The following is a 15,866-nucleotide window of genomic DNA, read 5'->3' as shown; positions in this document are numbered from 1 at the left end:
ATTTTTGAAATTGGTCACACGTGAAGTTATAGAAGTGATATCATTGGCGGCGATGAAGTCGGTAGATGTGGGCAGGCGCGGAATTCATCCGATTTGAAGAAGTACTAAATACATACCTAACGATATCATTTGTTTATCAATGGCGGATCACAAAGGTATAAGATTGGAATTTTAATTATTTATAAATAATTATATCGTACGCAAGAATAATATATTCCGTTAAGGACACAGAATTGGCGTTATATTTATATGGCAGTGTATCGTATGCGGCGCGTTTGGTTGCGATTCCCATTTAAAATCCTTTTTTTTTCAATATTTTTTACTTGGTATTTTTATCCCTTGTTTCGCCTCGATGATGACCTCTCTCTCATTGTGGAAAACTTTCACGCGCTCGGTTAGGAGATATTTTTCACTGAGAAATAGGTTAAAGAAAGTCTCGATTTGGCCCAGTTATTTTAGTTTCTGTGTCGTCGTTTGTTGGTTATCGCAGAGAGGAAATGAACGATACGCCGTGTCCTTCCCCGACGTACAATATCAGTTTTTATGTCACGTTTGAAACCTTCAACTTTCGTGTCAAATGAAGATCTCTTTTTGCGAAAATCACGCAATTCGCAGGTCTTTCAGAAATGACATGAATACGTTAACTTTATTCTATAAATATGAATTATTAAGCGTGCTAAAAATGTTTTTTCTTCCTCAGTTTATCTACAATTGAATAATTATGTTGCATCATCATTTAACTCAAAATCGATTAGAAATTTTCGAACGGGGGGCTCTTTCGGTGCACACATATTGTTTCGAAGTAGAATTTGAAATAAAACTATCGAATTTACATTTATAAAATCGCTATATTTTACAAGCCAAGGCATGGAACTCGCAATATGAACATCTTTGATTGTTTTATGCAATGTGCAGGTTCGGCTTTTGACAATTTTTAAAAATTAATATAAGATCACATCAAACCGTGTATTGGAGTGTGATCTTCAAGGTAACTTATGTTATAAAAGATTTAATTGTTAAAAAGTAGGAAACAAATGCTGTATAATCCAGATATTTGGCAACTTTTTTTTCAACACCGAACACATCCGATGGCCTGGATGAAAGTTGCCAAGGCCAAACAGACGTTATGGTTGCCAAAAAAAAAATAATTGCCAGTATAGAAAACATAAGAACGGAAACCAACAATACTATTATAAATAATAGTATAAATAAATATTCTCAGTATAAAAAAATTAGAACCCAGACTATCTTTAAAATAATAAACTGATCCTGGCATAAAGGCCCGTTTACACACGTTAAGTCACTAAGTAGGTAACTAAATTTTAAGTTGTCAAGTAGTTTTAAATGCATGCAGATGACCATTTACACATCATTTAGTTATAGTAAGTGGTTCCCTGCAGGTGCCTGAAAATTTCCCTTTCAAAAATCATCTCCATATCTGCTCTTTCTTGTTGCTAGATAATTCAATCCACAAAACAGCACTGATTGGTGAGCCATCATTGCATATATTATGCAGTAAAGATTATGTATAATGAGGAGATTTTTATTAATAAATTCATTTCAAAGACATTTCTGGTGCTCCAGAATTCTTTTGCTTTTATTTGATCAGTCCAGAAAAATATTAATATTTGAGTGCACCAAAATGCACACTTGCCCCTTGTGATGAAGTATATTGTTCCTAGTATTATACGGTCCCAGGCCTTGACTGCTTCCCTCAAGTTTTCTTCAAAATTTATCTCAATTTGTCTCATCAAACTGTGACTCGAAAGCGTGATGGGACGTGAATTTTCACTGTTAGTAATTCTTCAAAAATTTGTTGTCTAACTAAGGCTGAAGCTGCCACCACTTTCAACCTGCTGCCCTACATGCACCCTCGCTTAAGCAGCCCCTGTCCACATCCTCTATACTTTGTTTGTATTTGGTTAACATTGAACACCTGAAGATTTCCATCATGTTAGTAACCAAGACTCGATCACACTACATGTTAAAAAAAATTTATACACCCGTGGTCCTCAAACTTTTGTTGCTCGCAGCTCCCTTATCCTAATCGACATACATCCAAAGCTCCCCAGAATAGTCTAACAAAGAACTGCCTCAAAGCACTAAGCAGGTACACATCAATATCAACAGCTCACTGTGATGTGCCCTTGTTAAGAATTGGCGACACCCTACTTGGAGCCACAATGCACTCTTTGAGAACTGGTTTTAACTGGTGTATGAATACACATTGTATACTTAATACTATAACTTGTTGCGTAATATTATAACTGTTCCGGTGCTTCAGAGAAAGAAAGAACAATGGTGGGGCTCTGCACTGTAAATTTGCTTTATTCATGAATACATCTTTGGTACCTATGTTTGAAAAGTTTGCCAACCTAAATGACAGAATGTGCATTCAATCAAAACTAATTTGTCATCCCATAAGACCCTGCTTCAGGATGTACAGGTTGCGTGTGTAAGTGTTTGTGTGAGAGAGAGCGAGAAAGAGAGAGAGTGCGTGTGTGTGACTGATGACTGACTGTAGTAACTTGGAGCATCTCTGTACTTGTAGTGTCTCTTCTATCACCTTCTGATGGCTTTTCTAGTCATCATACATTCCGACGTAATTTTTTTTTACTTGTTCTCTGTTCCCTTCTAAAGTTCAGATATAATTTTCAGACACCTGGTATCACATGTGTGCTTTAATGTTTGGTAAATATCTAATTTTATTAAAGACAAATAATAAGAATAATCTCATGCGATAAAAAAAATGTTTTTTTTTAATCAAAATTTTACCACATTAAATTGAAATGGTAAAGCTTTTGGTTTTGTGATACAGTATTACTGAAATATGTTCTAAATGAAACCGTGAAACTTAATGATTTGTACTTATTGATTTTTATATTACTTTTTTCAGAGAATCCTCTCAGTATATCTTGGCATGACAGTGCATGGATTCCGATACTCAACCCAACCAATGTAATGGATTATTTTGCCGAAAGAACCAATCCATTTTATGACAGAACTTGTAACAATGAAATCATCAAGATGCAAAGGCTTGGACTCGAGCATTTGGGGTAATTCAAGGAAAATAAAAATACTGCCATTATATCCTGTGTCAGTCGGACTCACTTATAACAAGTTTTAGCAAGGGTCGGTTTAACAAGCAAATGAATGCATTTCGTTTGATACAATGCTAATTTTACAGCAATTTTGTTGTAAGTAACTAGCAGGTTTGTTATAGTAGGCCAGATTTAAAAGGGAGACCTTGCAAAAAGGATAGAAAATGACTGTGTGTAACTGAATCAGTTAATGTAGAGCACCAGACCAATCTAAGGGCCTACATCTTCACCTTGGGGATCACTAATGGTGTGATCTTTGAATTGACAAAAAATTAAACGTAAATATAAGAACCACCACGAAACCTGTTTGTTTCATGTCAATCAAATGGTTGGACAAAAGGTTTATTTATCACCCCGTTTAGGTTTTTTGCCAATGTGCATGAATAACTAGTTTGTCTGAAAGGAGAGAAAAATAGAAAAATTATTATCCATCTCCACGGTCACCACGTGGAAGCCATTCGCTGAAGTTAGAGAGGCCGCAAAATGTCTCCACTCATAAAGTCACACTACTGTACATGTTTTTAAAGAGGAAAATATCTTGTCTCTCTGTAGTATAATAATCAGTGTGCTTGAATTGTTTGCAAGAGGTCTTGAGTTTGATTCCTGGTAGAGACAACAGTCAGGCCATATTCTGGTTAGGAGGAGGTAGACACAACAGGACTTTTTTTCTCAAGTTCCCACAGCATAATACCGTGGGACCTCTGAAATCCAGACTCCTCGGGACCTAGGTAGTTCCAGATTATGGATCCAGTTTTGTTTATTTTCCAAGTTTTCATATTTGAAGCAGTGATATATATGCATTTTTGAGCATTTTGATTCATATTTCTCTTTGAATAAAAATAATAAAGCAATATAGTAACAAATAATCTAATTAAAACCATAACTTCTGATTTACATGCGGTTACCAGTTGTCCATAGAAGAAGAAAATCCTTATTCTTTGAGCATTTTTTTTAATCATTGCTCGGATCAGGGAAAAAAAATGGAAAACAAGATCATACATGGTAGATTTTCTGATTCCATGTTCTCCATACAATATTTGTACTAATGTGTTCTACTTTCTAGCTTTTTTTAACTTTCTTACATATTCTTAAAGCATTATGATCCATTTGTAGCTTGTACCTGCCACATCACTTGATGTTTGGAAGATTCAGAAATACTTAGATAAGATCCTTGGGTATAATCTTTAGAATGTAATATGTGTTTTTAGTATCTGTGTTAAACTCGATGTGTTTAAATCATAGAAAAAAAATAAAGCACTGAACAAGTTCTAAAACCCTAATAGTACTGGGTGGAGAAATGAATTGAAAGAAATGTTTTCTTTTGATCAAAGCTGACTAATCACATTCATTGAAACACACGCAGTTGCCATCATTGTTTCCCAGAAGCTTGAAAATCGCAGTGGACATGAACAATAAGAAGAATAAAAAACAAAATACAGTAAAACCTCGTTAAGTTGTCGTTTTTCTATAAGCCCTTCCAGCTTTCATAGACAACAATGTTCTTAAACCCTCGTTTACTCATTGCTAATTTTGGTTAACTCATCACTATGGAAAAGTTTCAGAGAGAGGAACAGATTGTTTTTTATGGCTTCCTTTAAAAAAAAAAAGCTTGTTAACAGCATTGCCATATGCTTAAGAGTCACCATAAAAGCCTATGTACCAAAACGGAACAGTTTAAATAACGAAAGTTACACTGAAGTTCATTTGTGGACCAAGGTTTTTAAAACATAAGAGACTGTTGGAGCTAGATCTGATTTCTGCCTGGGCCCCACTAATTTAGGGCTTCAAATTTAAACAAAATATCTTTGTTTAAAAACCAGACATTCTTTCCAAAGTTGAGGTCTAATGCTTATTTTTCCCTACCCAGGGCCCCCCCGAAGACAAAAGTGGATCCTGTGTTCAAGATCATCTTGTAGTGGTATCATGAACTACTAATGAAGAATTAAAACACTAAAATTTTAAATTTCATGTATTTGTAAAACTAATGTACAATAATTCTGTTGCGAAGAAAAGCCAACTATTCTAACAGTTGCTCTGAATTAAAAATTACTTGTATAAATCAAAGTGTACCAGTTTATTTTACCATAGTAAATTAAGTAATAAGAGCTCAAATAAGTTTAAAAATTTCTATCATTTTTTCTTTTGCGATCTATAAATTGTATTAACATTGTAAATTGGATTCATATTTTAATAAATGTTATATTATTTTAAGTTTTTTTATATGATTTTCACAATACTGCACATTGAAACTGATGGCACTTCGCTTAAGTCGTCATAATTTTTCGATAGCATGAGGTGACGACTTATAGAGGTTTTACTGTAAAATGACTGATGTGTTAGATAAGGCTGAAGAATTGTGTAAAGAAAAGACATCAGAAGTGTCTGAAATATGGATCCGTCCGTGTTTGGGAGGTCCTACTGTATCCGGAAAGTTTATTGATTTGATGACCAATCAGAATTTAAAAAAATCTGATTCAGTAGTTCTGCTCAACTTCCAATACAGACTTCATGTGTTTGAGTGTGAGGATTGGGGGGGGGGGGGGGGGAAATGTCCAATTTTCCACTTCAGAGTTAAATAGAAATCACCATGTTACTAGAAAAAGGTGAAAAAAATTGTTTTTCATGAAATATTGAGATGATCCTATATATAGATCATGAATCAATCTACCAACCTGTCCTGTCTGGAACCGTTTGAGTTTTGGTGGATAATTTAATATTGAAAAACAAATGTGTGAAGTCCGAAAAAACTCGGATTTGTGAAGTTTCTGAGAGACCTACACGCAAACTAAACACATATTTGGAAAGCGCAGAAAAAATCATATAAGATCACACCATTTTCATTGAAATATCTGGATTTAATAGCGAGCTACAGGTGCTGGAAGATTTGCAAAGTTCAAAATGAAATTGTCGCCAAAATTTTCACTTGTTAATTTTGCAAACACTCTTCTAGCTACAATGGGTCAAAGTTACCAAAAACTTTTCCATTCCACCAGCTTTCAAAAGAACCGAAAATAAACCAAATTGGCCATCTAGTTCAGGAGAAATTTAATCACTTGTTTGCGATACATCTCTGAAATCTGCATTCATCAAAGTAATTTTAGTGGGTTTTTGCTACTTTTCACTTCACTGATCTCTCAGCTCACCATTAAATATGGATATCTTGTAGATAGAGGTAATGTCACCTTATAGGATGTTTTGAGCAAAATAAAATTGTCGCCAAAATGTGTAACTGCTAATTCCAAATTTTTATCTAATATTTACTTCAACAAATGCTGATTTCAGTTATGTATGTTGCAAACAAAAGACTAAATTTCTCCTGAACCAGAAAACCGACATGGTTTATTTTAAGTTCTTTCGAAAGCTGGTGAAATGGACAAGTTTTTGGGAAATTTGACTGATTATAGCTAGAAGGGTGTTTGCAGAATTGGTGATTGAAAATTTTGGTGAGAATTTGATTTTGAACTTTGCCAATCTTTCAGTGCTTGTAGCTCGCCATTGAAACCAGATATTTTGACGAAATTTGTGTGACCTTATAGAATTTTTCCTGTGCTTTCAAAATATGTATGTAGTTTGCATATAAGTCTTTCAGAAACCTTAAAATTCTGGTTTTTTCAGACTTGACTCATTTTTTTTCCATAATCGATTATTCGCCATAGCTCAAAAACGGTTTGAGATAGGTCAGGGTTGGTGGGGTTTTTCATGATCCACTTGGAGGGTGATTCACTATCACCCTCCTTTCGTTTGGCAGAATAGGTCTGATTGACCCTGTATGCATATATATATATATATATATATATAAATAATTTTTTTTTTTTCTGGTAAATATACCAATATAGCCCCATGCAGTAAAAATTATGAACATACAAATCTATCGGGCTGGTCAGAATTGATTCTCATCTGACAAAGTTGTTTTAACTTGTTTTCTTTACACCTACATATTCATACTTTCTCTTACACCTTTTTGGTTCTTGGTTCACTAACTTAATTCACTGAATTAGGGCTTCCACGACCAATGCCTTGTTTGTAACTGGGGTTGAGAGAGCGGTTCCAGCCCTGGGGACCTGATATGAAACACAGTCCACGGCACTTAATGAGATCACATCTGGACTTGGGTTTCTGATAACAATAACCAAATGAAAATTATATCTGAAAAAAGTCCTGTTTGAAAGTATGGTCACTATACATTCAGTATGGTCAAATGAAATGGGACAACTCTTGTTTCTCTTTCTCACATGATTGGTTGCAAATGTTTAATCATTCCATTTTTTAAAAAATTCTATTCTGAAACGGGACTTTCTTTTCCTTTGCGCTAAAATCCTGTATGGTTTTTCACCCATCTTTTATTATTCAACCATTGTGAGGCGTTAGAATGGAACGTCGTGAATTACAATATATTTTTTTAGTGTACAAACATTTAATAGATCCCAGAGAAAGTCTCTCGGGGAAAAAAATGAATCTGATCAACTGAAAGGAACTGGTCAAGAACTGAGAAGGAAAGAAAGGGCTGCTTTTTTTACATTCATTTGCTTCCATTATAGGAAGGCCATTGTGAAAGCAGCTCCACACATACATGACTCACAGAGAATTAAGTGTGGAAATTTTGGTCAACAAGGGAGGGGAAAGAGAACACTTCTAGCTTCCTACATAGACTTGCAGCCCGATAACTGTAACTTACAGAAAAAAATAATTTTCGTTCAGCCTTAGCTTCAGAATGCACAATATAACTTTTGATGGGAAAAAATGGATAATTTTATCTTAAGTTCCAATAACTAAAAATAAATTTTTTCCCCATGTTATATTAGTTCCTTATGTTCTTTGCCAAATTTATAACAATACCAGAATGATAACGTTATTAGTGATCCTAATAAGCAGCATTGACTGTATAATTTTTCTAACTATAAATTTACTGTAGAGAGACCCGTGAAAAGTTCTGTTCTGGGGCCCAACGAAGACCCCCCACCAACCTAGGGATCAAGACCCCTTCAGTCCCTGGTAAGAAAAAAAAATCCTCTTCAAATTAAAAATTACTGGCATCTCGTAGGACAAATGAAGTTCTTAGTGAAAAGCAAAGAGTATGGTTCTGAAAAGGAATTTTGGCAAATTCCAGTGCCTCAGATTGTATGGAACCTCAAACTTTCAAGACTCTGCTATACTCGCTACAAGCACTTTCCAAAAAAAAAAATTTAACTTGAAAAAGGATGTAAATGAGCATTTTCACCATAAAAGAGCTTGTTATTAGCAGGTCAGACTGTGTCTTTATGCCGTAAATTTAATGTGAAGAAACCATGAAAAATTCTAATTGCTGAATGAAAAAATTACTACTGCTGTGTATCAGGGCCTCGGGTTCAATGTGGAGAACATTTGAAACATTTTCTTTCAATTGGAAGTTTCCATCAAAACTAACGGTTAAGGAATTAATTATGGGGCAATTATATAACAGTGGGCACCTTTTATAATAAAAGTTCCATGTCTGATTTTACTGCTATTTTGTGTGCTATTCTAGCTCAGCAATCTAGTATTAGAAAAACTTGTAGTTTTCCTAGCAATTATGTGTCCGAAAAGAAATGTCTTTAATTTCTCCAAGATCCTTTTGATCTCCAAGAAATTTGTCTTTTATTTTGCTTTGTTCAATACAACTCTGTATTACTTGATCAGAAATTTATATATTCACTTTTTTTTTCCTCTTGTGTTCAGTAATATGGTTGGCCTGGAGTACTGTCTGATACATGTGCAAGAGCCTATACTGTATGTTATTAGGAAGCAGCACAGGCATTCACCTACTCAAGGTAAATTATAATGTTACTTATGTACTGTGCGTCATTCCAAAATTTGTTGTTATTAAGTAATTTATAAAATTTTGTTTTTCTTTCATTTCTTCAACAGTGACTCCATTGGCAGATTATTATATTCTCGATGGTGTTGTATATCAAGCTCCAGATATGAGTTCCGTTATTGGTTCTCGAATGGCAAGTTTAAATTTATTTTAATTACTTCATGATAGAGTTACGAACAAACCCTTACTTTTTATCGTTTTAACTAATATAAAGAGACTAAAGTTTCAAAAATATGTGAAGGGATTGCAGCAGGAAGAGGTTAGTTCTATTTATCGTCCAAAGCAGAATATGCCGAAATGTGCGACGTACATCGCAGAATCAGTGCCACTGCAGAACAATCTGGAAAAATTTTAATTTTAAAAACACTATCATGGGGATTTTTACTGCAGAACAATTCAAAACATTCTATTTTGGGGTATTTTTCTTTCTTTGGACTAAGAAACAGTCAGTTTTTTGCTCTTTACTTATCTCAATGCTATGATAGTGATAGCTCTATCTAATAAGAAACACGAACAAATTGCTGGAATTGCATTTGTCTCGCACCAAACAAAGGAAATATATTTTTTTAACAACAATTGGTAGCACTTAACTCAAAGGAGGTACCGAAAATGGAGCCAAGTCCTTCTTGCTGCAAGCTCTTCATGTGTGATTCGTCCATAAATGATTTCAATGCTGTGAGAGGGAAAGAGAACATTTTCTCTTGAAAACCCAATTCTTTAATTTAAAATGTATGCTTGAATCCTTGTATTTTATTAATTTTAGCTCACCTTGGTTCATCATATGCAGTCAGCATTTGAAGAAGGTTGGTAGTTTCTCTGCTTATACATTTTCATGTTTATCATAGAAGGTGTATGAAAATACAGTCAATGCTCATTATAGTGGCCACATTCCAGCATAAACAGATTTTATATCAAAACGAAAACATATAGGATAGTCGTTATATGAAAACATTTGGGACTTATCCTACCGGTCATTCTAATGGAATGGTCGCTTAATGGAACGTGGGTTCATTATAACTAGTGTCAACTGTATTTTTCAAATGTTTTCAAAACATTCTGCAATATCTATAATACAATTTTAAACTGAACATACTGTATTTCCCCATAAGGAATGGTGAATTTTTATATAGTGGCGTACACAGGAAGATGGGGGGGGGGGGGCATTTCCCCAATCATACTACTACCAAACCACACATCATCCATATTCCTCTGCAGAATTTCTAATGATTTGGTCGAATGTTTGTGTCTGTGTTGTGATCTGTACAGTCACCCCCCCCCCCATATTCGCGGGGGGTACATTCCAGGGATCACGGCGAATATGGATATCTGCGAATAACTGAAACCATAGTTTTTTCTTGTATGTCTCGTTTATTGAACATCATGACAAAGGGCAAGGTGACACAGAGGTAGAAGGGAATGTAAAAGAGGGTGCAACAATTGTTGGCGATGTTTTCTGAAAGAACGTTGTGATTTTTCTGTTTGTCATTTCTTCTCTTCATATCATCAAGTATGTTGGAGTATATTGACAAGGCTTCCTCTACTAATTTTTCTACATGTGAAGAATGTAAAATAGAGGGATTTATGTTATGAAAATAATCTATTGCTGATTTGAGCTTGCGAAGCTTTTCCGCTATGTTACTTGTGGTCAACTTGTCTCCTATTTCTTTATTTGGATCTTCATCTGGTACCGCTTCAGTTTCATGACCAGTCAGCTGCATTAATTCCTCCTCGGTCAATCCAGCATCAAAAGAAATTTGAATAGCATGTATTCACTAACAGAAGGTAACTCCTGACTTCCAGAACAAAACACTGTTTTAACCAATTCAAGAAAAGTGTTTTCATAGTCTAAGCCTTTTTATTGTTCGTCCAAAATACTGGTAGCTTTGGCTTATCCTTCTCTTTAGTTCTCACGGATTCGCAGATTTGAAAATGATGATGGGCTATATCATGTTACCTATATACGCATTTGCACCAAACAACATAGTAAGTCTATCTCTACTTGCCTTAAAAAACCAGTGGCTCGATTTTCTTTTCTTGCTTAACTTCTTTGCGGCATTTTCTTCCAAAATAGTATAGTTTCGTCAGCGTTAAACACCTGCTGAAGTGCATAACCCTTGTTTTCAATAATTTTCTACAAAGTCTTTGGAAATTTTCTAGCTGCCTCCTGGTCGGCAGAAGCTTGGTCGCTGGTGATTTTTACATTGCACGATCGGAATCGTTTCTTAAACCCATGGAACCAACCTTTACTTGCATAAAATTCGGATGAAATAGATGTTTCACACCAGCCCTTTCTTTACGGAAGAGTAACATTTTTCGCCTTTTGTGTTAAAATATTACAATCAATTGGAATACCTTTTTGTATCAGTCTTGTACCCACAAAAACAGCATTTTCTGTACAAGAAACACGTGGATCCTGTAGGCGCTGCAAAGTTTTGACTGCCATGCCTACTGCTAAACGAATTTCATATTCCTTTTTCTTGATATATCTCACCGTAGATTCGTTGTTTCTGTGATAGCAGACCACAGCAGGTATTGACTTACTTTCGCCTAGCATAGTCAATATATCCATTTTTCTTGTGAAGTTTTCACTTTTATTTACCTTTTCGAAGGATTATCAGTAGCACTAAAAGAATTATCCATCCTAAACAAGCACAACTCAAATTTTGCAAACAAAACATGTGAATGACGATTGCTGAGTTGTCAAAAAAAAATTTCAATAAAGGAAGAAAAACCGTGAATATGAAAACCGCGAATACGGCGGGCAGACTGTACAATGCTTGTTATAGTGCTTCCATTTATTTTTTGAACTATGAGTGAAGTGTAATGATTGAAGATTTGTACTGGTGTAGGCCTATTGCTCTCTGTGACAAGACTTTTTTAACAGGAAAATCAGCTCGCCTTCGCACCTTGAAGTCTTCGATCATACTAAAATATATAAGTTGAATTCAACTTCTTACAATTTCAGACATTCAGTTCCTTTGTTTACAATATTGTTTGGCTGAGATCTATACAAGATAATACTGGAGTTAGTATTGATAGATGTGGAGAGCCTCATTCATCTATATATATATATATATATGAATGATATAATAAATAAAATGCATGTATAAAAATAGCAGGAATATACAGTGAAATCTCGGTATAACAATACTCCAAGAGAGGCAGACCAAAAGGTATATAGTTATAGAGGGATTATTGGATTTTGTATCGTTGAAGTAAGGTTTGACTCTATTCAAGCCATTACAGGCCCATAGGTGCTGGAAGTTAGGGCTGAGGTCGTTTAAGCCCTTCCCCCTTCTGAAAAAACAATGGAATGTAATTTTCTTTTCCTGCATATGTGCTTGAGTCCCGTATATACAAGATGACTAAGAACTTGCAGGCCCCCAATGTTTTCTTCATGCTGGCAGCTCTGTATAGGGCCATATAATAAAGGATGTCATGACGCAGCACCAGAGAGTAGGTACTAGCTGACGTCAATGCCCAGACAGAACTTTCTTTCAAACTGAGCACAACTCAGGTCTATTGCCATTTAGGGGCAATTTACTACCTAGTGAGTTGTGCTGGAAGTGTAAGTTTGTGTACCTAACAGTCTGCTTTCCAGTGTTGCCATCTATATTTCAGAAGTGAAATGTAATGATTGAATATTTGTAGGCCTGTTGCTCTCTGTGGTGAGACTTTTTAATGAGGGAGATCTGGTCGCATTTGCACACCACAGAAAAGCAACTTCAGCCGACCACCACTGTGGGGCTTGAACCCGGGTCCTTGTGGGTGACTATGACCACTTGATCACCACAGCGAAGCCAACAGAACTGGTTACTTGCCATCATTGGCTATCCTGGTATTTCAAGGTCATGCTTTAGTTAAAAAGCATTAAAGCATAATGTCACAAACCTGATCCAATACCATGCCCACTGAGCCAAGGCAGCAAGAGCAATTTCAAAGGGATGAGACAGCCCTTACTATATAGCCCTGATACTGACATATTATGTACCATCGTCACAATTTTCTTGACTCATTTCACACAAGTGATTAGCATTGCAATGAGGATTATTCATGTCTTGATTATTTAGAAACATTTTCAAGTTGCTATAACACTGAATTCTTGTAATACTCATCTGCTCAAAAATTGAAAAATTTAGGAAGGCTTTTAAGAATAAGTGTAAAATATAGTCATCAATATCAGCTTTTATGCTCAAAGTTATTATTGTGATCATATTTTTCGTTACTGATTTCAATTTCTTACAGCCTCCATGTATTCAAGGTATCACCCATCTAAAGGCTATTGGTGGGAGTTCAAAGACTCTGATCCATCTGGTAAGATTAAAACCATTTGAGGAGAATGATTTCGTTGCACCTTTAGTCTGTATACGTGGTATTTTTATATTATGTTCAAAGTACACTTACTTTTGCTTGGCTTAAAAACTCTTTCAGATTCTTTGTTATATTGCTCTGGCAAGCCACGCATATGCGTTGATTAGGGAAAGGGGCTCTGTGGGTGGAAAAAATTGGAGAACCTCTGCACTATAAGCTATTCTTGGGAACCACAGATGAACCATGAATTGGGCAAGGGAGCCTTTTATGGTTAAAAATATCCAGACAATATGATTGAGGAAGATGTCCTTTTCCCAGTTCAAAACATATCAGGGGAAAGAGAACTTTATGGATATTCAATATTAATGCAGAAATAAAATTGTGTTGTGCTCCACCCTTTCCCTGTATGCACATGTATACTGTATATATAAAACATTTAGCAACTGCAGACAGGGCCACAACTAGATCCTTGATCACCCGGGCAGGGACTCATTTTGATGCTGGAATTTACCCGGAAGACTTCCGGTTTTTCGGCCTTATTAAAAGTTTTCCTATAGGAAATTGGATTCCTCAAATTTTTCTTATCTTCATAGAAAAATCCCTAAGTTTTCAAATTGTGTGCATTCAAATGGAAAATCCCCAAAGAAAATACTCTTTCAGTTCTTAAAATTCCAGACTGACCCAGTTTTCTCAGGAAAAATATCACAAATCAGGATTTTTCAAGTATGAAAAATCATTAACTGTTGCCGAATATGATGCCAAAAGCAAGTAAAGTTGTCCATTATTGCGAAAAAAGCATCGTGAAAAAACTATGATCACAGGAAGCAATCCCAAAAAATATCCCTTAGTTTTCCCTTTTATTTGTGCAACATGTTCTCTTTGATGCCAAATATGTCATCACGTGATAAACTACAGATTTTCCAAGTCTGTGAATTGGCACCTATGTCCTTGCAATATTTGAAATTATTTTAATAAAATTTGAACATAATGACATTGAAAATTTTATAACTTTTAACAATAGGTTAACATATAAAAAAACTGAAATTTTTATTGTGAATACACAGATAAATCCAAAGCAAAAGACAAGAGTAAAGATGAACCAGGTTCATTTTTCCAGAGGCGAAGAGTTGATATTTTACTCAACGAATTATCGAAAAAGTTCCCACCCAAAATGCCATCACCTCCTCAGTTAGAAAAACAAACAACTGGTAAGATAAGTATTTGTTCACATAAAATGAAGCAGAATATATTTGGTATAATATTCTTTCAAACTTTTTTTTCGCTGTTTCTGAAAAAACAGGAGAAACAACCTAATCTTTGTTAAAAAGTTGAAAAATTCTATTTTTTCTTTGTTTCAGAAGAAGTTGTTACAGTAAAAACAGAGCCTAAGGAGCCAAAAATAGAAGTAAAGCTAGAAAAGCCAGACACACCTAGCACTGTTCCAGCTCCTACAGCCCCACCCCAACAGCAATCACAAGCAAGATCCAGTATGAAACCGCCTCCTGAAAAAAAGCCTCGATTAGCTTTGTAGATAATACTATTCTAATAATTTTCTTCATCTGAATGTGTACATAGCCATTAAACTTTTCTTTTTGTTCAGTTGTCTTTGACATAAATGATTGAATCATTTATGTGAGTTATTTAAAGGCTTTGCGCATCACATATATGCAATTGATACATTCTTATAAAATAATGAGAAAAATTCTTTAAATCAGTGATTTTCAACTCAAGGTGTGCCAAAGTATTTTTGGGGGTGTGAGATGAAAAAAAAAATTGTGACATTTTGACTCTTTTTCAGCTTTTATTAGTAGAAATATGTTAAATTCTCTTTGCAAAAGTTTCTTTTTCAGTTGTTTTTCACTTTAGTTCATTAAAGAAAATACCATCAATATATTTTGCAGTTTGTGTTTACATTCGTAATTCATATCATTAGCATGCTGCAATTAGATTTCATACTGTCATGGGCATGACTCGAGAAAAAAATGTCAAAAAATTCATTAAAGTGCTCAGAAAACACTATACTAATGTCCCAGCTGAAACCAATAAGTGAACACAATTCAATGAATTTTTTTTAAATTTGGAAGAAAAAAAAAACTACTAGGAAATTAAAAAATGAGTAATTAATGTGATTGCAGAGTAGTCGATATTTTGAGGTGAATGAGACAGATCACCTCCACAAGTGCAAAAACTCAGATTATCATAATAGAAAATGACTGGCTTTTACCTTATTTTGCCTTTAATTCTCTCTCAAGGGTTTAATTTTTGTAACATATATATTTACTATTGAGATGCCCAAGGATACACGAGACCACATTCTAGGGATCGAAACTTCCTTCTAACCGAAATTACTCGCATTCATGAGGAAAATAGAACAAAACTCATACTTGAAAAAGAACAGAGGTTTTGAAAACATTTCAGCCCCTGTGAAGTTTGAAGACTTGAATTATCAAGATTATGTAATTACAAAACTAAATTTTACACCAAATAGAAAACAAATTATTCAACGAGGTGCAGGAAGGTAAATTGTATTGCACGGGGGTGCAGTATAGAGAAAAAGGTTAAGAACCATTGCTTTAAAGTTGCAGATATGAGAAATCTTTCAAAAGAAACCACTTGTGACA

General features: G+C 34.9%; 1 protein-coding gene across 5 annotated transcripts; it reads left to right on the top strand.

The window, feature by feature from the left end:
• Positions 1-68: 68 nt before the first annotated feature.
• On the top strand, positions 69-14,844 carry MED6 (mediator complex subunit 6). 5 transcript variants are annotated; one of them, XM_089236575.1, is made up of 8 exons: positions 69-155; positions 2,897-3,056; positions 8,796-8,887; positions 8,985-9,067; positions 9,698-9,737; positions 13,180-13,248; positions 14,310-14,453; positions 14,604-14,844. In XM_089236575.1, the coding sequence occupies exons 1-8, from the start codon at positions 140-142 to the stop codon at positions 14,774-14,776; spliced, it is 777 nt and encodes a 258-aa protein (XP_089092701.1). In that variant the 5' UTR covers positions 69-139; the 3' UTR covers positions 14,777-14,844. The 5 variants fall into 5 exon arrangements, with proteins under 5 accessions (XP_089092701.1, XP_089092703.1, XP_089092700.1 ...); XM_089236574.1 differs by lacking the exon at positions 69-155 and adding an exon at positions 235-394 and having other exon boundaries at positions 14,607-14,844; XM_089236573.1 differs by lacking the exon at positions 69-155 and adding an exon at positions 235-394.
• The last annotated feature ends 1,022 nt before the right edge of the window (positions 14,845-15,866 follow it).

This window comes from Pholcus phalangioides, unplaced genomic scaffold (assembly GCF_987345545.1).
Source record: "Pholcus phalangioides strain wild (caught in Gottingen) unplaced genomic scaffold, Ppha-v1.0 ptg000009l_1, whole genome shotgun sequence".
NCBI classification, from domain to species: Eukaryota; Metazoa; Arthropoda; class Arachnida; order Araneae; family Pholcidae; genus Pholcus; species Pholcus phalangioides.
This window is presented reverse-complemented; position numbering and strand designations above follow the sequence as displayed.